The sequence below is a fragment of the Rhopalosiphum padi genome, chromosome 2, assembly GCF_020882245.1.
Source record: "Rhopalosiphum padi isolate XX-2018 chromosome 2, ASM2088224v1, whole genome shotgun sequence".
Taxonomy (NCBI): domain Eukaryota; kingdom Metazoa; phylum Arthropoda; class Insecta; order Hemiptera; family Aphididae; genus Rhopalosiphum; species Rhopalosiphum padi.
Genome location: NC_083598.1, coordinates 48,324,460 through 48,347,741, shown reverse-complemented (window position 1 = coordinate 48,347,741; position 23,282 = coordinate 48,324,460). Strand labels below are relative to the sequence as shown.

Here is a 23,282-nt window from a genome sequence, read left to right as displayed (position 1 = left end):
GATTTTTTTTATACATACAGCCAAATAATATGTGTCTACTTTATGTGATTAACATTAGTCTTGATGGAACGGAGTCGCCCTGTTATGAGAATTGTGAAGAATTTTCCACAATCACTGTTTAATAAAAAAAAAAAAACATATTGCCATTTTTATTTAAAATTAAATAAATATTTTGTTTACTAGTCGGTACGGCGCTTTGTGTTATATTTTGTAAGACATAGTTTACTAGTCGGTAAGGTGCTGTGTGTATATATTTTGTAAGATACATATTAATTATTCATACTGTGATACTAACACAAAAAAATAAAAGCAAAATTTAAAATGGTACATTCCGATTTTTCTGAATCCTTAACAAACTTAGATCAAGACACTCGCTTAAGCGTACTGAAGTTGTACGTCATCCCAATCATTACGTACGCTGGAACTGCCTGGGCTCACTTCGTCTCCAATGCTCAATGGCTTAAACTCGATGTAGTCCAAACGATCAGCGTAAGATTGCAAGATAAGACTGCAATCCTACTTATGTAGAGAAAATATTACGCTCTGATCCACTTAAATCATTAATCCGATCAGTAGCTTCCGTTCTATCCTAAAAACATCCTCAAGATTTCAACACATAAGGATTTGGGTCATTTAACCCAACAAACATAGACCTCCGAACGATAATCAGCTCCCTCTAGTTTGTTCGGAACACCGCCATAACATCAACTATCCAGCAAACTAAAATCCGAGATGCCAAATATATATTTTTATAATTGAGTCCGTCAGGGAAATAGTCCGAACCCTTACGAAAACAACAAAAAACGACCTGGTATACTACTGATCAAAAGAACCAGTTTATTACTTTGTCTACACTAGCAGTATAAGTAATAAATCATACTAAAATACTAAGTTAATAAACTTAATAAATGGTTTATGTTTTTGTGTACTATAAAGCATTTTGTTTTATTAAAAACCTAATAGGTCATTATTTAATATACCAGTAGATCACGCTTTATCGATTTTCACTGGTAGTTAAAAACTATGCACAATTATTATTAGACAATGAAGTGAATGTTAATTAAATAGGTATATCTATATAAGTTAATTTAAACGTTGTTTGTTTGAATATTTTGACTGTCTTGTACTATAAATTATAGTTAAATCTGATTTTAGGGCTAAACGAAAAAAATGTATTGTGTAGTCTATTATAGTAAAATATAATAATAAATCAGTACAGTTATATGTTAAAGTTTTTTAATACTTAGCATTTGTGAATAATGATTTTATACGAGACTGCCTTCCCCTTTTTTCATGATAAACTAATACCTACCTAAATTTTAATAGCAGTGATTATTATTTATTAATCATCAAGAGAAGTAAAAGATTCATAAAATGATATTAAAAATGTATGAAGAAAAAAGATAATATATGCGCACAATCATTTAGAGGTCCTGAAAAGGACCATTTTAAGGTTGAACATCTTCTCACACACATACATATCATTACATTTAGTCAATTACTCATCCTGGATAGCATAATTTCCATGTTTATTTCTTCTTGGGGGCGGCCTTCGTTGGTTTGACGGCTGGCGTCTTCTTAGCCTTTGGTGGTTTTGGTGCTACGACCACTTTTTTAGCTTTGACTAGCGATTTCTTGGGCTTGGCCGCAACCGTTTTAAGCTTCTTTGCAGCAGGCTCAGCTGCTTTCTTGGCGGTCAGCTTCCTTTTTTTCGGTGTAACTGCGGCGTTCGTCGGTTTCTTAACGACCTTTTTGGCGGCGCTGGGTTTCTTAGCGGCGACGGGCTTCTTCTTTACTTCGACGGGAAGTTTGAAATGGCCCATGGCTCCGTTACCGTTGGTTTGCACCAATGATCCCTTGACAACGGCTGCCTTCAGGAACTTGCGTATGAACGGCGCGAGTTTGGTGGAATCCACGTTGTAGTTGTTGGACATGTATTTCTTGATAGCCGACAGCGACGAACCTTTTTTCTCCTTAAGCTCGGCTATGGCAGCAACCACCATTACCGCGGTAGACGGGTGAGCGGGCGCAGCAGACTTGCCTGCAGAGGCTGGTTTGGTAGTCTTCTTTTTCGGAGACGATACGGCGACCGGTGCTACCACCGACGGTACTTGAACTGCTGCTGTAGCCATGTTTATTGTTGAATAAATACTTTCGAGACTGTGTAGAGTGTAGAGCGTTGGCAATGTGAACTCGTTGACGCTGTGAGCAGTCGTACCGCCACACTATAAGCACAGTGCCGTACCGACTAGTAAACACGTTCCGATCGAATTCGTTTGAGTGGTTATGACTCTCTTCGTTATTTTGTCGTTTTTTAATTATTAAATGACTCTTTTTGGTCAAAACTTAACTTTTTGGAATCTCCATACTATTCTGAACGTAACTATTTATTCCGTTTGGGTCGATAACGCGTTTTTTTACAAAATATAGACGATTGTTTCTGCATATCCACGTAGTTTGTGTACCACTCGAGTCACCGATGATTTTAAGTTGAAATCGATTTCATAAACATATCATTTTTAATTTCCATAAATAATTAAGTGTTTTCTGATAATCTGGTGAAAACTGTATAGAGCTAAGTCTAAACTGAGCCGAACTAGGCCGTTCCAAAATCAGGATGTTTTGTAGTTTATTTCTCATAATATCATATTGTAGTACAGCTAGCAGTTGTTATTTTTTTTAGGTAGTCACGGTGTTTAGAATAAGTACCTATAACATTTTTATTTTAAATTAAATTATATTATAGAAAACAGGTAATTAAGCACATTTCGTATTAACATTAGAGGGTGATTGTTACAAAATTATCTCAAAACTAAGATATCTAAGAATAAGCACTGAGCAAATTATTGGAAATCTAATCATTCTATATTATGTATAAATTTAATATTAGCAGCATTGTTGTAAATTCAGGTATTATCAACAATTACCACAAGATATCCTTAATTAAATATTTTAGTAAATTATGATAATCGGTAATAATTTATTTAATTAACTTGATAAATTAGGTAATGTTTTAAACATATAAATTGACTGATGTTTTCTGATAGTGAATTGCAAATATAATATAATATTGTTATACTACAATAACAAAAATAATTTTTAAGCTTGTTGTCATTATAAAAATAATTATTATTTAATTGTATATGTAGTATAATATGGGTTTAGTTGATTGACAGTTAGTACTTACTTGGAAATGACTGTGTATATTATATACGATAATAGTGTGACGTGAGAGTTACAAATATTAAAATTATGTTAATTACTATTTTTTATCGTTATCATTTTAATTTATTTTTTTAAATTAAATTTTGTATGAAATATAGAATAGTATATTATTATTATATTTTGCTGAGCGGAGTGGAGAAGTACAAGAATAACCTGTAAAATGTTGATCGATTACCCCGCTTGTCTATATTTTAAATAGATACAAATACGTTATTAAGTTTTAACTAATAAACTACTATACCAAAATTTGATTTTCTTGTATCAAAATATCATAATATTCATAAATCATAAATATTTTTAATAAACAAGTAAGGCTTTGTTTACATATTTATTTTTATTATTTTGTATTTACGTACTGTTTATAGTGGTACAGAGAATGTTTCAACAATCGAGTGCGACAATATCATTGAGTAAAATTAAAAAGATGAGCAAGTAGGTATTATTGCTTTGATGTATCTACTGCGTGTGTTGACTATCTAGTGGATAATTTGAATTCAATAATATAATATAATTGTACACACTACACGAAAAACAAGTCTGCGTGAAGATGTTCCATCGATCTTTATAACTAAATTTAATATGTCATGTAATGTTTTTTGATATTTCTGTTAACTGAAATAATTTATTTTACTAATAGTATTATAATAGGTTGCATTAATTTTGGCCGAAGATATTGCATTTGAAAATATGATTGTGTTTTTAAACTATAATATTTTATTTCTACACGAATAATATGTTTGAATTATAAAAAATAATTGCTGTGGGTTATTAAAGTGGTTGTTAGTCTGCAGTTACTAGCTGATAGTTCACTACAAAAATTGTAGGTACAGTAAATTTGTTAAAAACGATTAATGGCAACAGCAATTGCAGCTAATTTAATGAGTTAATCATTCGGCATTCCACCTGACTTGACAATAACCTAAGATGTTTTGATCAGGGGCGGACTGGCTGGGGGGGAAGGTGGCATTACCCGCCCAGGCCCCCTAGAAATTTTTGTACTTGGGCCTTTCATTTTCAACAATTTAATGTACCTATTTAATTATATTTTTTTTTTATAGCAATATTATTATATGGATTATACCTTTCGCTATTTATTATTTCAACTGTAAAGTGTAAATAATGAAAAATATAATTCTATATTCTATGTAACTATAAATAATATAATAATAATTATAGTAAATTATAGCCTATAGGTTGTTTGGGAAATTAGGAATAACAACTAATTGTGGAACGGATGTCGATAACGATAAGAAATTTTTATAAATAACATTTAATAGAAGCATAGACCTAATAACTATGAATAGAAGACTATTATTAGGGAAGATATTGAATTTACGAAACAGAATAAACATTAAATATTTATAAATATTAAATTATAATCCGTTGTCATACAAATACAATCATACTTTAACGCTGTGTCCTACGTAAGACCTGCGAATTAATAATATAATATTACACACATAATATTATATACAGCCATACAGGTAAATATTCAGTTTAATCTATTTTATAATATTAGTTCAATCCTAATCATTTAAAATTGTAAAATACTTCATAAACATTTAAATATATAATATTTCAATAAAATTATTTACTTTAATTTTATCGCACATTTAATTTATTAAATTTTTGTGTATGTTTCGGTTCTTATACATTATTATTTATATTCATAATAAATAATAATAATTTAATAATTATTCTAAAATTCTTATAAATTGTCAACAAGAAAAGACAGAACTAATAACTTTATAACCAATTATATAGAATATCTCTCTAAATTTGTCCGTGTCAATAAATTTTTATCAATTTTTGTTTTTAAAATCAAATAATATCTTAAATGTTAGGTATAAACAAGACTATGAACTATGAAGACAATTTTCGTACTCGTATACATTTATACAATAATAGTTATTACAATAATGACTAATTATTTTTTTAACAAATTATAATATAAATTTAATTAGTATAATTTAAAACAATATTTATTTTTTCCCCTAAAATATAGTATTTACATTTACAGGGATACAATTTAAAATGGATAATAAAATAAAACAAAAAAGTGGTTTTCAAAAAAAAATTGAAAAGCGGGCAGCATTATTATCTGCAGCTGGGTCAGATAGTAAACAACGTAAGTTAGACTTTTTTTCAAAATATTCTTCTAATAAAAATCAAAATGAAAATGTCACCGATATTACTGATCAACCAAATCCAATTGAAAAATCGGCCAATGATAATAATGAACTTCGATCCAATGTAACCTCAGAAAATACTATTAAATCATCATATATATTTCCTATTTTAAGTAGATCAAGTGAACAAGATCAATCAAACGTAATAATTAATGACAATGACATTTTTTCATCATCTGAATCCGAGTCTGAAAAACAAAGTACAAAAAATCTAATTGAAACCGATTCGAAAATTAGTCTTTTTATTCCTCCTATATTTAGTAGTCACCATCAAGCTAAAGTTGCTTTTGTTGACGCACATCCATGTCAACCTCAGATAAATATACCCTTTAATATTAATAAAGTATATTATAGAAAAATGCCAAATGATAATTTCGTGAATCGAAAATGGGTTTCTTATAATTCAATAACTAGAAAAATTCATTGTTCTTTATGTATGGGGTTTACTCGTCCGGGTAGTACTCCATTTATAGATGGAATCGAAATAAATTTGAAACATCTTTATAGTCAATTAGAAAAACACGAAAGTTCTGTACCTCATGACGACGCCTGTAAGGCATACCTTAATATTACATCTGGACATACAATTACTAATGCGCTATTAAGTCATCGCCAAAAAAGTGTAGAATTAAATAGAGAAATTGTAACTAGAATTATAGATATTTCTTTATTAATCGGTAAACAAGGTTTGGCATTTAGAAGTAAGAGAAATGAAGCCGCTTATAATTTAAGTTTAAATTTAAAACAAGGGAACTTTTTAGAAATTGTGAAACTTGTAGCAAAATATGACCCGGTATTGCAAACACATTTAAATAATTCAATTAAAAAAAGTTTATTAAAAAAAGAAAAAAAACAATTTGGACGTGGTTCATGTGTAACATTTCTATCAAAAACATTTTTAAATAAAATTTTTTCTATAACTGGTAATTTAATAAAGAAACATATCTCAGAAGAAGTTTTATTGGCGGGGCAGTATTCATTAGAAGTTGATTCTTCTCAGGATACGTCGGTAATGGATCAATTGTGTATTTGTCTAAGATATGTTTTGAATGGTAAAATAATTGAGAGAATGATTGCTTTAGTAGAGTCAACCTCTGGAACTGGTGAAGCATTATATAATATTGTGAAAAAAGAATTAGATACATTGAATATCCCTCTAACAAAACTAATTGGGGAATCATTTGATGGTGCTGCCAATATGAGTGGTTCTTATAATGGTCTTCAAGCTCATTTAAAAACAGTTGCACCCGAATCAATTTATACACATTGCCATGCACATGTATTAAATCTAATAGTAACAGACTCTACTTCATGTTGTAAATCTGCTCAAGATCTTTTCAACTTACTACAGAAAACTGCAGTTTTTTTTTCTGATTCATACAAAAGAACTGGAATTTGGAAAAATTATCTTTCAAAAGATCAAACTGGAAATGATAAATTAAGAAAACTTCAAAAGTTAGGAACTACAAGATGGAATAGTAAAGATGCCGCATTAAAATGCATATTTGGTTCTTGGTTTGTGTCTGGTGAAACGAGTGATCGATATAATGTTTTAGTTGAATCTCTGCATTTTCTTGACACTGATTCATCTATAGATTCTAATACATCTTCAGATGCCAGATTCTTGTTAGAAAAATGGACATCTTTTGAATATATACTAACTTCATTTATATTTCTCGAAATTTTCCATTATACCACTCCAGCATCAAAATATCTCCAATCAAAAGAATTAGATTTTATTACTGTCATTAATTTAATTAAGTCTTTATTAAGCGACCTCAAAAAAGGTTCTTCTAAATATAATTTAATTGTTGAAAAAACCATGAATTTTATATCTAGTAAAAATAATTCTGAACATATTAAAAAGCTTAATATAGTCATTGAAGAAACGTTTCCAGATAAACGAAGATCAAAAATTAAAAAAATGCCTGGTGAGCTGGCATCAGACGATATCAGAAATATTTCGAATGTAGAATATTTTAAAGTAAATACACATCGAAGAATTTATGATGTACTTATTACCACGTTTGAAAATAGATTTGAGAAAAATGAAAAACTCTATGATGTATTAAGTATATTAAACCCAAAACGATTTAAAGACTTTGCAAAAAATCCTTTATTAATTAATGATGAAAATTTGACATTTATTGCTCAAAAATCAAATATTGAATCTGGAAACACATTGAAAGAAGAGTTACTACAATTTATATCATTTTATAATCAAAATTGTATTAAAAGTATAACAAATAATACTATAAATACTGAAAATACTTCTGAAAATTCTGCAGAATCAAGTGATGATATAATTGAAAATTCTTGTCAATATACTGAAAATAAAGTTGACTGTTATAGTTGCCCCTCACATTTATTAGAATTTTTATATAAATATAATTTACATACATCATCATTTACAAACTTATATTTGGCATATAAATATATTCTCACTCTATCCTGCACACAAGTGAATTGCGAACGTGCATTTTCAAAATTAAAAATAATAAAAACCAGACTTAGAAGTACAATGAAGGAAGAATTATTAGAGTCTTTAATGTTAATTAGTGTAGAATCTGATGTTATTCCAACTACAAATAAAATTATAGATACAATAGGAAGAAGTTCCACTGTATTAAGTAATTTACTCATTTCTTAAATAATTTAACATATTTATGTATTAAAAAATACTTATTAATTTTGTAATTTTTTTTTTTTTTTTAAATAATACAACATTTATAATAATTTGACTAATAATAAGGAATAATAAAAATTTAAGTACATTTATCTATTGATGTTTTAATATCTTATAAAATATTTTGCCACCTGGGCCTTCAGGTGCTCAGTCCGCCCCTGGTTTTGATACCGATTTTTTAATCTTTCGATGAGCGAATATTTTTTACCACATAGATACATTTTAAAGTAATAAAAATAACTAATTTATAAATTTATCTAAAGTAAAGGCGTACACGCAATGTAGAGAAGATATTAGATAATATTCTCGTCATTTTGAACATACATTTCTAACATTATACCTAACACGAAGGCTAGAGATCTCTAGTCTTCGTGATAATAATAATAATATTATTATCACGGTAGGAAGTAGAGACGTAAATTTACAGATGGCAGCACATATTCATTCTATGTTTATTGTTTAAATCATGATGTGGTAAAAATTAAGAGAAAGAATGTATCTCTATGTAGAATATTGATTTTTTTGTACCTTAAACCACTAACATGTTACAAAGTAAAAGAATAACAATTTTTAATAGATATATCCAATATACTTATACAGTTATAATGAGTGCACATAATACACATTAACCAATCTGGTTGTTTTCCATTACAACACCATTGATTTATAGAGGATCAATCTGCTATTAGCCAATATTTGTTTAATAATTTGTCATTGCAAGTTTATAATCTATACTTTCAGTTAATTTAAAAATGTAAATATCTAAATAAGGTAAGTAATCTAATTTAATCTTTACAATAGTCAATAATCAATCGACTTAAAACGTTTTAGAACTGTAATTTTATTTTTAATTTAAATAAAAACTGATGTTTACAATACAATATTATATGATTAGATGTAAAATAATACTTCACGATGTAATTTAGCATACATGTTAAAACTAGGCGCAAAACTTCTATCAATTTAATACTTATTTATGTGGTTTTAAAGTAGGTATTAGCTTTTTAATTCAAAATTAATACAATGAAGTAACAGGTACAATTATGATAGTTTAAAATTTTGTTGAATAATTTATTCTAATACTCAAAGATATTGAATTGCTGAAAATTTGGGGGAAAAAAAATTCTTAAAAAAGATAGAAAAAATTATTTTACCAATGTGCCAATATTTTTGTGCTCTCATTTCAAAGTAGAATACATCATTACATATTATAAAATTAAAATGCCAGAAGAAGTGATTCCTATACATAAGACTGTAGAAAGAAGAGAGCATTTAATTTTTAGAAAAAGAGTTATATCTGTCATAGCTGAAGCTAAACAAGTTTTAAAATAATATACTTATTACCTATAATACAGGTACATAATTAAAATTAAAATATTAACTTAAATTTGAGAATGAGTTATTAGATTTTTTATATATTACAAAAGTAACATATTATAATATTGGGATTCGAATACTGTGGGGTTCTTGGTAGAATCCATTTAACTAAAATAATACTGAACTCAAATGCGTACCTATTTGTTTTTCTAATAAAGGGAATGATATCACCTTAACTTCTTTAAAACGTAATTTGTTTGCCTATTTAAAATTATAATATAATCCCTAAATATTATAATACCTATTATAACCTACAAATTACGTAAATGTATGTCATTTCTACGTAGGATAATAGGATAGTATAGAAAATATAGAAATTCAATTACAAAAATTCAATTATAATAAAATTGCTAATGAATGAAAAATGTAATAAAAGAGTTTTATTAATTGTTAGGTATAATATATACTACATACTATATAAAATATAAATTATAACAACTAGCGAATAATCATTAATCATAAACAAAATATTTTAGTTGTATCCTTATCTTAGTTAGACTCTATTCTATTTTTGTTACGATAATAAAATAATTATCCATTTTTTTGAGTTGGATGGTCCTTAAATATTTCTTCAAAATCGCATACGATTCGAAGCAAGATGATGTTGATAGTGGTAGAAGTAGATTATTAATAGTAGGTAACTGAAAATCATTTTAAATTACCAAACTCTTTTTTATCTCGTATATACAATATACTAATAACACAAAACAATGACATGAATATTATAATTGTATGGATTGACCGATTGACGGATTTATCTCCAGTTTCTTGAATACGATTAATAAAAAGCGATGAATAATATTAGGGTTTTTTTATAGGTATTAAAGCTTCAGATTAATTTATATATTTTTACAAAAGTAATACAAATGAGATAATCTAAATTACATATTAAATTTTCATATTAATCATAAATTCATAATAGGTATTATATAACATTGTAATAAACTAATAAACACTTTTAACATTTTATTCCTAAATCAGTTACTAGTTCAGTAACAAATTACGCTTTAATATAAAACAAATAAAGCAGAGGTGTCATTTCAATATTTGCTAAGGTAGGACATAATAATGACTGGCCCTATAACTATAAAACTTTTAAGTACAAAAAAAAAGCACTCGCTCCGCTCGCTAGATAACCCGAATCTCATTTAACATATTTTTTTTATACTTTATAATTTATGTAACACAAACTGTATTCACTTTTGTTAATATATTACTTATTAAAATAAAATAGTCTTAACTCACATCAATTATAGACCTGCAAAGTGCAAGGGCCATACATTTACGACCCAGCCCGGTCCAAGAAATGTTGTAAAAAAATCCAAACCTGGCCCGAAAATAATTCTAAGCTTTTAAAAAAATTCAGTTCGGTCTGGGATTTATTTTTAACTCTGGAACATCATAATTCATAATATTCAACTGTATAGGTATAATAAAAATGTTCGAGAGTAATAGTTGCTCGTCTATAAAAATGTCATAATATTTGTTATTTGTGATTACTCCAACGTTGAACAACGTTAAAACTTATCATTTTAATTTTAAATAATGATTATTTGTCATACAAAAAAAAACCAAAAAATTCCCAGGCGAGATGTAAAAAAACCTTAAAAAACCAGATTCAATCTTCGTTTAAGTTCGGCTCAGCTCAGCCCGAAAAGTTTTATCAAAAAAACCCGATTTAGCCCTTTTTATTTTTTTTAAGGCCCGTCCCGGTCTCGCATAGTTGCATGTCTTTAGTACGTAGGTGGTAAGTATTAATATTATATTATGATATACTATAGACTTCTATATTATACAGTATAGATATTCTAGAATAGTCAGTAGAGTTAATATTATAGAAAACCCGGCCACCGGCCAGCCCATTTGGCTACTTTAAAATCTAGGGTCAGGTAAATGCATACTCCTGCCCCTCCCCCTAAATAACGCCCCTGAATTTAGTAGCTAAATATTCTATTTATTTAAATAAGACTTTAGTATGTTTCTAAATTGCTTAAAACTGTAGCATTCTACAATTATGAGTATTAGGCAAGTGATGGCCCACTATGAGTAGAGCCACTATTCCAGTGACCCTAGTCCCTATCGGCTATCGTACCAAAAATTTGACCTGCCCATAAAAAATAAAGGGTGGGGCAATTGCCCCCGCCTGCTCCCCTCAAATGACGCCACTTATACGGCACGTATACAAATCTTTAAATGATTTATAGACTAATACTTTAAATTTGTCTCAGTACGTAAAAACGTAAATATTTATGACTTCAAGATTGTGTATATTAATAACATACATGCTCAGTAAAAATTAATTCTAAATTTCTAAATATTTAAAAAATCAATTTTAGAGTTTATAACTTAGGTAATACCTATTAATGTTCCTGATATTAATTTAAATCAATTTACCTATAATATAATTAATATTAATAACAATGATATTTTCAATAAAATATGGAATATTAGTCTTGAATTTCAAAATTCATCAAGCCACGTCTACTAAGCTTCGTTCAACGCCAAGCTACATTCCAATGATGACAATCCGACCGTCATCGCTCGCCGAAGACTTGAGTTTAAACACAGCATCTGTGCAGCTCACGTCAAGAACGTCTAAAAAGTAGGTAATTTTTTTTCCAAGAGGAAGTACCTAATGTAAAATTACACCTCTCTTGTTTTAACTTCGTAATTATTATTTTATATTGTATTTTCATCTTTTTACTACTATATGAATTACTCATAGCTCTGTTTATTTATTAAAAATGAATGACAACGACTAAATGGTTTTTGCTACAACCGTTAATAAACATATAACTATTTATTTTTGATACACACAAAACATTGAAATTAACACGGGTGTGCAGTTAATAACGAACATATTAATAAAGTTTTATTAATTGTCACAAATATAATTATAAACAGCATCATTAATAATTGAAATCATAATGAAAGGATTATTTTTTTCAAACCACCTATCAGACAGCATCGTGAAATTTACCGACACGTCCACATACAAAAAAAATCGACTTCTGGTTCGCCTTTTTATTGTGACTCGTCAGACTGCCACAACGAGTGAACGACTTGCCACTGATACACAAATCGCAGTGGTATGGATTTTCACCTATGTGCATTCACAGGTGATTGGTCAACGTGAGCCTTTGAGAGAACGACCTGTAGCATAGGTACGTTACAATGGTACGGCTTTTCACCCGTATGGGTCCTTAGGCGACTGGTCAAATTGCTACTTTGAGAGAACGACTTACGCACACGTCACATTCGTACGGTTTTTCACTTATGTGCGTCCGCAGGTGTATTATCAGTACAGTTCCCACCCGTTCCTTGTTTTTTTTTGGCGAAAAAAAAGGTGTATTATTAGTACGTTATTACTGATAAACTCCTTGTCACATACGTCGCATGAGTATGATTTTTTTTATCCGTGCACATACGCGAGTGTACTGTCAATTAATGTTATAAATAATGTATTTACAATTGAATGTATTAAAAATAATATTAGTTGTCAACACAATTTTTTAAGCCAGTATTGTGCTTATCTCAGTTTTATTCAAGCCACTAATGTTATAAATATTATCATGAGATTAATCAAACGTTTTTAATAGAAATAAAATTATTTTTAATAATTTTATACATATAATATGATACTGTTCGCGACTCACACTCATTTTGGCAAATGAAAAAATAATTTAACATGGGAAATACTACGTTTTGACATTATTTGGAAATAGTTACTTTTGTTTCATTATTGTCATTGGAAATAGTGCGTTTTGACGTCATTCACAAACTTCAGATTGATTTTAACAAAGGAAATAGTACGTTTAGTCAAAAGCGTTTTTCTATGTATGAATCAATATATAACTCAATTTTCTCAATTTTGGAAATAGTACGTTTTGGATTATCGCCCTTCAAATGTTAAATACTTATATAGTGTATCATTATTATAAGACTGAGACAACATAAGCGAGAATTACGTCCTCTAGAATCCTAGAGTCTACACTAATTGAAGTTCAATTCCAGTTTCTTCATAGCATGGAACAGCGGTTCTCAAACTTTTTTTTTTACGTACCACTTAACTATATTATCAATCAGTCGCGTACCACTAATGATTAAAAATAGAACGATCCAAATTCCAAATTGTATAGTTAAATACATTTATTTTAAATAATAAATCAGTAAAATACTACAACTGCAGTATAATTATTTTTTATTTATTAGTTTTTTAAAATAAGATATGAATTGGAAGAAATAATTGAATGGGTTTATTATCCAAAAACGGTCCTCCGCGTACCACCATGAAGTCTTTCGCGTACCACTAGTGGTACGCGTACCACAGTTTGAGAACCGCTGGCATAGAACATAATATTCCATATTAATAGTGAGACAAACATTTTTGATGACTAATTTTAAGAGTAGCGCTGAGCTGGCCTGCAGACACATGGTTGTTCACACTACTCGGTGACGACCTGACATGGCCACGGCGTCGCAATATGGTAGCAAGACGAAGGTAGAACATTTTCAATGAATTCGTACAAAAAATCGCAATCGGATTGTTTTTAAGGAGTTCGATATAGACAATTTTTTATGTTTATCCATACGGATTGCATAAACGCGATTTTAATAATACATTATTGACTATTAAAAATAATAAACTATTTTAAAGTATATTTAGCCTTAGACTATGGATTATGGCCATAAGACGTATTAACTTTTGATTAGTGTTTTTAGTACTTTGTTTTGAAACTTTGTTATGTTATGAAGCCAGATATTTTTTAAAATTTTATACATGTTCAAATATTTTTTTTTTCCTAATAATCTATTAAAACATAGTACACTGGACGTCGCTTATAAGATTCACGGATATAAGGTTCAGTCGCTGATTAGACAAAAAATCGTCTGGAATGGTTCGAAAATATCCAAATATTTAATAAAAAATTCGGGTTTAACGCAAATTTCGTAAAAAAAAAAAATAATAGAAAATAAACATTTTTGGTTAAAATTAAGAATGAAATTGATTTTCAAAAAGTATTATATATTTTTGTTAGTTATTACTGGTTTTAATTCATGCTTTATAATGTATGTACAATGTATATGTATGTATGTACCTATAAGGTATATATTATTAATACCAATTAGATCATTATTAAAAGTAATTTAAAACTAAAAGATAAATTGTATGATACGCCCGATGTGACATATCTATAAGTATTCTAATATATGTAGGTGCATGTACATTTAATCGCTATTAAATTAATAACTCAATCGCATTATGATTAAATTAGTAATCATAAAAACGATTTAAATAAATATACTAAATACCTACCTACCTAAATTTTGATGTTACACGATAATTTTTTTCCGTCAAAATTAATATGTTATTTTCTAAAACTAACAGCTAAAGACAATTCAAAATTTAATTGAAAATACAAACCTAGTTTTCAAATTTATACGTAACTCCTTGGACCGAAAAATTAAACTCACATAATAGTACTTTAAAAAATACGCATTTTCAACCTTATCTTATAGTAAAAATTAAGATGTTCGAAATCAAATTAAGGAAAATAATTATATACGCAGAGCCATTAAATTTCAAAACAATTTAAAAAATTTAATTACGTATAGTAAATTGCATAATAATATAATATGCGTAAAGTGTTTAAGTCTCCACATTTCACGAATAATGGTATTATTGGTATTGAATTATAATAAATACCAAAGTACCAACTAGATTCTATTCACTACAATAAACTACACTCAAAGTTGAAAATTAAATCATTTTTATTGCTTCAATAGGTAATATAATAAACAAAAACTAAAAATAGAATTTTGGAAAATTCCATATGTAATAAAGAATAATAATATAATATAGTGATGAATGAAAAGTTTCACAGCCCTATAAATAATATTTTTGAATTCAACAATAAAATAACTAAAAACGTAGTTATTTTTTGTTTAATATTTAATTTAAAATAGCGATAAAATGTAGGTATTAAATATTTCTTGTATTTTTCTTAGAATGAACTTTTTATTAAAAGACTGTTTATAAATAATATTAAATGTTATAAAAAAAGGTCGAAATCAAAAATTTGATATTTAAATGTATGCATTATCAATGAATTAAAGGAGATAACTGGGAAAGAATGTTGTTTTCATCTATACAGAAATTATAAAATAAGTTACAAAAAATGTTGAAATAAAAAATAAAAATTGTATTATGAATAATTTACTATGATATAATTATATTTTATAATGTTTGAGTGTATAATAATTCATCTTCCTCATACATACTTAATATTCACTTATAACGTAAGTAATAATGTATTCTTAGTAACCATGAACACTTATGATATTTTTTATGACATACGGGGTATCATAAGAAATATGGAGTATAATATTATATAGATCGATGACAGAGATGTACCTAAAAAGCCTATCCATAACGCCGTTTGATAATACTGTATTAATGAAAATAATGAAATTAATAGAATTAATAGAATCTACTTAGATTGCCTATCCTCAATGCCGTATAATCGCATCTGCTATATTATTAATAAACAATATCTGTTTAAAAAAATAATATAATTTTATTTATTATATACTTACTCAATAGTTTACCAACAACCAACATAAACCATTGATGGAAATAGATTGAACACCTATACGTATAAGTATATTCAGGTATATAAGTGGTTCCTTCGGTTTACCAACTTATATTTTATTCAGTCATGTTTGAATTTAATATTTTTCAATATTTTATACAACCCATTTAGTATTACTCATTGGTAGTTTCAAAATAATATGTTCATCAACTGTTTTATATTTTTCATAGTATTATGATAATATATTATTAAAGTGTTATAGCATAATAATAAACATAACTAAATATATACTCGTATCTTAATAATTATTATAAGATAATATAATTCATTCAAATCATAACCTTCAAATAATTATAAAAAAATTATGGATATTTTTAATTTTTTTAGTTTCAGTACTTACTAATTTTTCAAAACTTAGGTTTAAAAATGGATGATTTAATAATTTTTTTTTTTTTGTACAAAGTATTACTTATACTTTATAGTTAGTAAATTTCCATGATTTTTAACGAATTTTGTAAAAATTTAAATTCCAAACACATATAAACAAAAATTTTTCACATGACGTGATTTTTAATATTTTAGATAGATGTAAGAACAATTAATGAAGGATTTTGCATTAAATTTTCAGGAACTTTAACCCTTTGAATATTACTGATTGATATATTTTGTAAACTAACTATGTGAAAATTATATTATGTATAGAAAATGATAATATAAAAATTTGGTGAAAATTTCAAGTATCTGTGGTTATTCATTTTTGAATATTATAATAAAATAAAGAAATCAATTTGATTAAAAACTGGTGTAGTGTAAAAATTCACAAAAAGTCACAAACACACATACATACACATCATTGTACAATTAATACATCCATTTCTTGATTCTTCGCTTAGAATATAAAATCAAGGCTGCAGACGAATTGCGTCCCGCGGCAACAATTCCTTCCGAATTGCGTCCCAAGTTTTTTTGGGGGTCATACCAAATGCTTCTCATATATTTTAAAAACTAAACAATATTTCCCTTCACATTTTTATACAGACTTAGGACTGTCTGTAATAATAATTACATAATTACTACTACAGGTAGGTTAAAAATATTGTTTTTGCTTTTTATATTAATTATTGCATTTGTAATTGTACATGTATAAAAAATATTAAATATATATATATATTTCCTAATCAATTGCAAATCATATGTAGTTAAAGTATCTACATCATGTTTAAGTAATTCACTATTAATTATTTTACTTGGTTTCTCACTAATATCGTCGACAGCTTTTCGTTTTAATTTATTACTCAAGATTTGACGGTTTAATATTTCGTTTTCTTCATGATGATTATAATTAATAACTTTTTTGACTACATCGTTATCGGAGTTTAAATGAATATAAGACTTACACGTTTTTTTACAACAGCACCACCGTTCAATATTGTTCTTTAAGTACTTGTGGAATCGAAATTTATACTGGTCAATAACAAATAAATCACATTGTTCTTTGCTATACATACTATTCATTTCACTCGCCATAATTGGGTTTGAAAATGTAACACGTATAGGGTAATAGACTGTTAACAGTTTAACCCAGTACTGCGACAATAATTGTGTTGGTCATCTACTAAACGTAACTCACAAAAAAGTTATCAAAGCTTTAACGTAATCGTTTTTATTAAATCGGAAATACTAAAATAATTTATAATAATCAATAACCTACTGGGGACGCAATTCAGCCGTGCTCGAGAAAAACCCGGGACGCAATTAGTATTATACCTTTTTATATCTTTTTAGACGGGACGCAATTCGTACGCACCGAAAATCAAAGATGTTTATCTTTTATATGATTTCAAATACAATTGGTATTGTAATTTGTAGGTAAACCATTTGAGGATATTGCTTTAAAATGCCATAAGCCAACTTTAGAGTCAAGAACTTAAGATTCGAGATGGTTATATACAGATTTATTATTTATTCATAAATTATTAAAAAATAATATTGATTGTCCACTGTCCAACATTATTAGAACACATTTATTTCAAAGAACCGGATTATATTACTATAATTTAGGTAAAAATAACTTCGTTAAGTTTGACTAACTAAACCGTAGGTATATGTTAATATCTTGTTATAACATCTCTCTAATTTTGTTTTTTTCTACAATAATGGATTTTAATCGTACCAAATTAAAATTAGGTATGTACCTATAAATTACATATTATAATTCATAATAATGTATAATAATTTATAATTTTATCATACATCTGTAATTCGGTAATCTATATGTAACTTATTAATTATTATTAGTTATTTATACCTTATGTTAAATATAATATTTATAATGTATTTGTTTATATTCTTGAAATATTGTAATTTTTAAGTTGATATATTATTATTTTATATTATAACTTTTTGTACTACATTCTCTTACAAGGGTGTAAACTTATAATAATAATAAAAAAAAAAACTTTATAGTTTATACCAATAATATTTTATAATTTCCGGTCTTTTAGAGGGTATCTATCAGTAATGTCATTAATTCAGGTACTTTTATGGTATCGGATTAATTCATTACGGATCTTAACAGAACCCTTAAAGGACTATAAAATATTAAGTAAAATCTATACGTAGCATATATAATAATATAATAAAATTAGGATTTATTATTATTTTAAAGTTGTTTCTTTCTTAGATATTATAATATAGCTTATCTAAAATAGTCTATGAGTGTGAGGTGAAGCATTATTGAAAAATTGAAGGTGATTAAATTACAATTTGTTACCTATTATGCATTCATATATTATTATGAGGGATTAGATGTGAAAAATAATCAATTATTTATAATAATTAAAATAATCTTCATCCCGTTTTTTCGTAATAGGCTCATAAGGTGATTTTTAATTTTTGTCGCCGAGTATGAACCTAATTAACAACGATAACTGTTCGTTTAAAACTCTATAATAGTAATTATAATAATAATAATAATAATAATAAAAATAAATAACAGGACGTAGGATTTATTATTGTAATAGGACAGGTGCACGATGGGGCCGGATTTCGGGAGGGTGTTACACAGCTATACTATACACAACCCAACCGAGTGACTAATATTATAATAGCCGTCGCGCGTCGATGGTTACGTACTAGGTAACTTAGGTGTTCTTTCCCTTTTATTGTTTATATTTATTTTTATATATAAGCAATGGTGATCAGAGGTTTCGGTTTACGTAAATGCGTCAATATGATAACAATTTTTTGTTTTCGTGGATTCAACTTTTCATTTTTAACGAATTATAATAAAAATTATCATTAAATCTCCAATCCGCATAATATTTTGGTAATAAATACGTATACATCTTGTACGTCTATCATTTAATGTATTAATTCGTCCAGAATCAATGATCTGCAGTGTATAACATATAAATATATTGGATTTATGATAAAATATAATATTATACCATCATTATATTATACCGTACCACACAGGGAGATGCATCAAGTAGGTATACGCCAACCTTTTATCCTTTGATAGGTACTTCACGAGTTTATTCAAATTATGTTTTTTTGGAATTTTAAGTACTATTTAAAAAGTAAAGACCATGTTTTGAGATTCTTGGATCTTAAAGCGTATGTTTGGTGAATTGTCCGTTTTTTACCCTCTATTTATCCAATATTGATCCTATAGGTTATAGGTATCCTATATAATATATACTTCACAAAGTGATTTTTACTAAATTATTACAGGGGATAAAATTGCTTTTCGTGATTAATAAACAATTTACTAATACCATTATGGGCTAATCCCTAATATACTAGGGTTTATACATTATTATGTATTAATAATATGTACAATGGGGAAACCGTTATTACCTTTTATATTACTTAATCAATAAAAAAAAACCTATCAATTTTTGTGTTAAAGCAAATAACAATAATTTCAAAAAAATAATAATTACAATATAATAATTCGAAAACTAAGTGCGGATAGTGCCGAGTGACTAATGATTTCGTTGTGGAAATTCACCATTTGAACACGGCAGTTCTTCGGCTCAGTGCCCCTCCGACAGGTGTATAAAACCAGCACAAGAGGAGGAATAGACAGTCACGCACAATGCATTTCGCTCTCCATACGGGCCTAGTAACCAACGTGCAGTTGTGTAGTTCAGCGGTATAGTGCACTCATTGGTTTTCTATCCGTGTTATTACGATACCGTTTCCAACGAGGTGGATATTCGTGTGTTAATGATTTATTTTTCAATTTATTATTGTTATATTATTACGCGATAAAAGATAAATACGATTTTTTTTTAAAGGTTTCTTTCGATTTACGTATACTATGTGATTTGTGTTTGATGTGTGGGATACGTGTACAACAAACCAAACGGTTTTAACTTTGTGAGTAAACTTTTAATTCAATAATATATTTAAGTTCACGGTCTGTAGGCCATTTATTTTACTTAAGTTGTAAATTATATTATTAAAATTACCTACAGATAGCTATCACTCAGTTGTAAAATAGTTAAATATTTTGAAGAAAAACGATAGCACAAATACTATACACATTTTTTTTAGATACTTTTGTTGCAGGTATAATATTTAAGTCTCTATGTCTCATATTTTATAGTAAACTAAAAAAATGGTAATACATTTAAGTATTATACATATTATTCTAAAATACAACTATATTTACTCTTAATAAATGAATACATAAACGAATGCAAACATATATTTCTGCTTTATGCTTCCTCCTCTCTCCCAAAACCAAAATAAATCCCTTAAAAAACAATTAGTATAATTTTTTAATTTCTTCATGACCAAAAACCAAATCTGTGAATCGTTTTTGAACCTAATACTCACTACCTACATAAATATAGCCTGAAAACAATGTTAGTTAATTCGTATTGCTAAGAAGTAACTGAATCAAAGAGTTGTTCAAAGATCACTGAAAAACATTAATCACAATATAGTCACATTATTGTTGAAGCAGGTAGGTAAATTGACTATTGAAAAAATAAATAATACTATCACATTATGTCGTTATATCAATTATGCCACAATGCGCCCATTTTATCAAAATACGTAGTCACAATTTAAACTATTATACTTAAACGAGTTAAATGTATAAATGTATTTAAATTGAACAATTTTGTATGAAATTACTCTATGGTTATTTGTGATACATTAGTGTAGAATTTTCATTAAAACGCAAAATATATTAATATGTCGTGCTTTTTCGGGCGTAACCTCTCTGAAAATATATAGTGTATAAAACTCTAAAATATTCATGAAAATATTTGAAAAAGTTTTTGTTACTATAAATACTGTTTTATAACTCATACCTATATAGTTATTCAGTTAATTAAAATTTAACAAACCACTGATAACTATCCAAAATTATAATAGTTATATAAATATATATGTGTTAAATTCTGAAAATGAATGAGTTTTCAAAATATTATAGTTTTTATTTCGTTTTCAATAAAAAATTTAAATGTATTTATTTTGTAATAATATGCAAAATAAAATTATTGAATTAAATTTCTCAAGTTTTTAGCGATTAACATTTTTTTTTAAAACCAATGTATCTATAATTTAAGTCAAAAATATTTTTATTATATAACTTCCAACGTACAACTACCATATAATATTATAATATAGCTAATATTGGTAGTATCACTTATTTAAAATTTAAACAGACCTAAATAATTAATAATTTATATTTTGCTGTGTAACGATTTAAAAACATATTAATAACTGTAAAAATTAACTCCGATCAAAATTTATTTTTTGAATATCATTATTTCTTTTATATTATAAATAACGCTAAATATACAACATTTAAAATACCTACTATTAAATGGTTTAGTAAGTGAAGCGAAACGGGTTATTATCATCACCGCAGTCTCACTGCAGGAGTATCCTGTGTCCGTTAACAAATGGCCGTCCTCTTACCCAACGAGTGAATAATGTATGTCCTGCAGGGTGCTTTTTTTTTAAATTAAAAACTCTGTAAGTCTGAACTTATAATTTAAGGTTTTTTTGTAAATCGTGTTTAGAGTTGCTGAAGTTGGAATTTTGATAAATAACAATCGTCATAGATATAGATGAAAAAAAACTTAATAATCCATGGTCGTCAATGTTAGGTCTTGACTTTTGAATTATTATTATAATAATTATTATTATTTGCATTCATATACTTCGCATTCTCTAAAATATCCGGGACACGATTTACAAATGTTTACACTTAACCTGTTGATTATTAAATATTAGTAATGCTCATTTAACTTTTTTTTCAATTGTATAATATCTAATATAGTGTCTATATATAGTATAATATACACAATACAAAAGACGAAACTGGTGAAAGGGAATATGTTTCACCTATATAATATAGTGCAGGTATTATTATTAAATTACAGACTCTTGATTACTATATTGTCGATGGGCGGACCCATTGTAAGTGTATCATTTTTGCCGTATGGCGTAGGCACATACACATACACACGTCACACAGTGATAACTTGATTTCTACTCTTGATCCTGGATCTTAATGTCTTATACTTAGTATACCACGCATAATGATAATAATAAAATGTGGGTTAATATACACGTATTACTTTTTAGTGTGGAGTATACGGTATACCGTATACCTAAGTTTTAAAGTTGTATATATTTATATATATATATATATATATTTATAGCCATATAGGTATCACTATACAGAGTGATTCACCAAGTATGCTCACCCCTATTTTTTACTTAAATAATGCACTTTTTCAAAATCCAATTTTTTAATATAGCGGAGTGGTCTTATATGATCACACAAACACTATATTTTTTCATACGAGAACCACCCTTTTTTAATGTAATTTGTTAAATAGATTTTTTTTTTAGTATTAATACATTATTATTTATTATGTATTTAACTCGACACTTAAACGAGCGTAATTTTTTAGTAACTTTAATAGTTTAATGCTTTAATGAATAAAATAAAATAAAATAATATATTATATAAGGACTAAAAATTAAAAAAGAACGGATGGTCTTTAATTAAAAATATAAGTTTACATTGCCATAGAATTCTCCACAAATGGTGTTAAAAATTTAGTATTTGAAAATAACTCAAGCTTCAAAAACTAGAGTTTGAATAAATGCATTACAAAAGCAGTGTATTTGGTGAATTATTCTATATATATTATATACATTTTAGTTCGATTCACA

General features: G+C 27.4%; 3 protein-coding genes across 5 annotated transcripts in view; 2 read left to right on the top strand and 1 right to left on the bottom strand.

The window, feature by feature from the left end:
- Positions 1 to 1,433: 1,433 nt before the first annotated feature.
- On the bottom strand, positions 1,434 to 2,215 carry LOC132922928 (histone H1A, sperm-like). The gene has a single exon (XM_060986675.1). It carries the CDS (start codon positions 2,130 to 2,132, stop codon positions 1,530 to 1,532), a length of 603 nt encoding a protein of 200 aa, XP_060842658.1. The 5' UTR covers positions 2,133 to 2,215; the 3' UTR covers positions 1,434 to 1,529.
- Positions 2,216 to 5,083: 2,868 nt separating this feature from the next.
- Positions 5,084 to 18,001, top strand: LOC132918982 (uncharacterized). Its single transcript, XM_060980336.1, has 4 exons — positions 5,084 to 5,111; positions 5,333 to 6,207; positions 6,352 to 7,486; positions 17,940 to 18,001. Exons 1-4 carry the CDS (start codon positions 5,084 to 5,086, stop codon positions 17,999 to 18,001), a joined length of 2,100 nt encoding a protein of 699 aa, XP_060836319.1.
- Positions 18,002 to 20,162: 2,161 nt separating this feature from the next.
- The window catches only part of LOC132921967 (protocadherin Fat 4), a 43,424-nt gene continuing 40,304 nt past the window's right edge, over positions 20,163 to 23,282 (top strand). For 2 of the 3 annotated variants that reach the window (XM_060985241.1, XM_060985239.1), the window contains exon 1: positions 20,183 to 20,456. The gene's annotated coding sequence lies outside the window, so the exon portion shown is untranslated. Of the gene's footprint in view, positions 20,457 to 23,282 lie in introns of all 3 variants that reach the window. The other variant, XM_060985240.1, reaches the window with a different exon arrangement.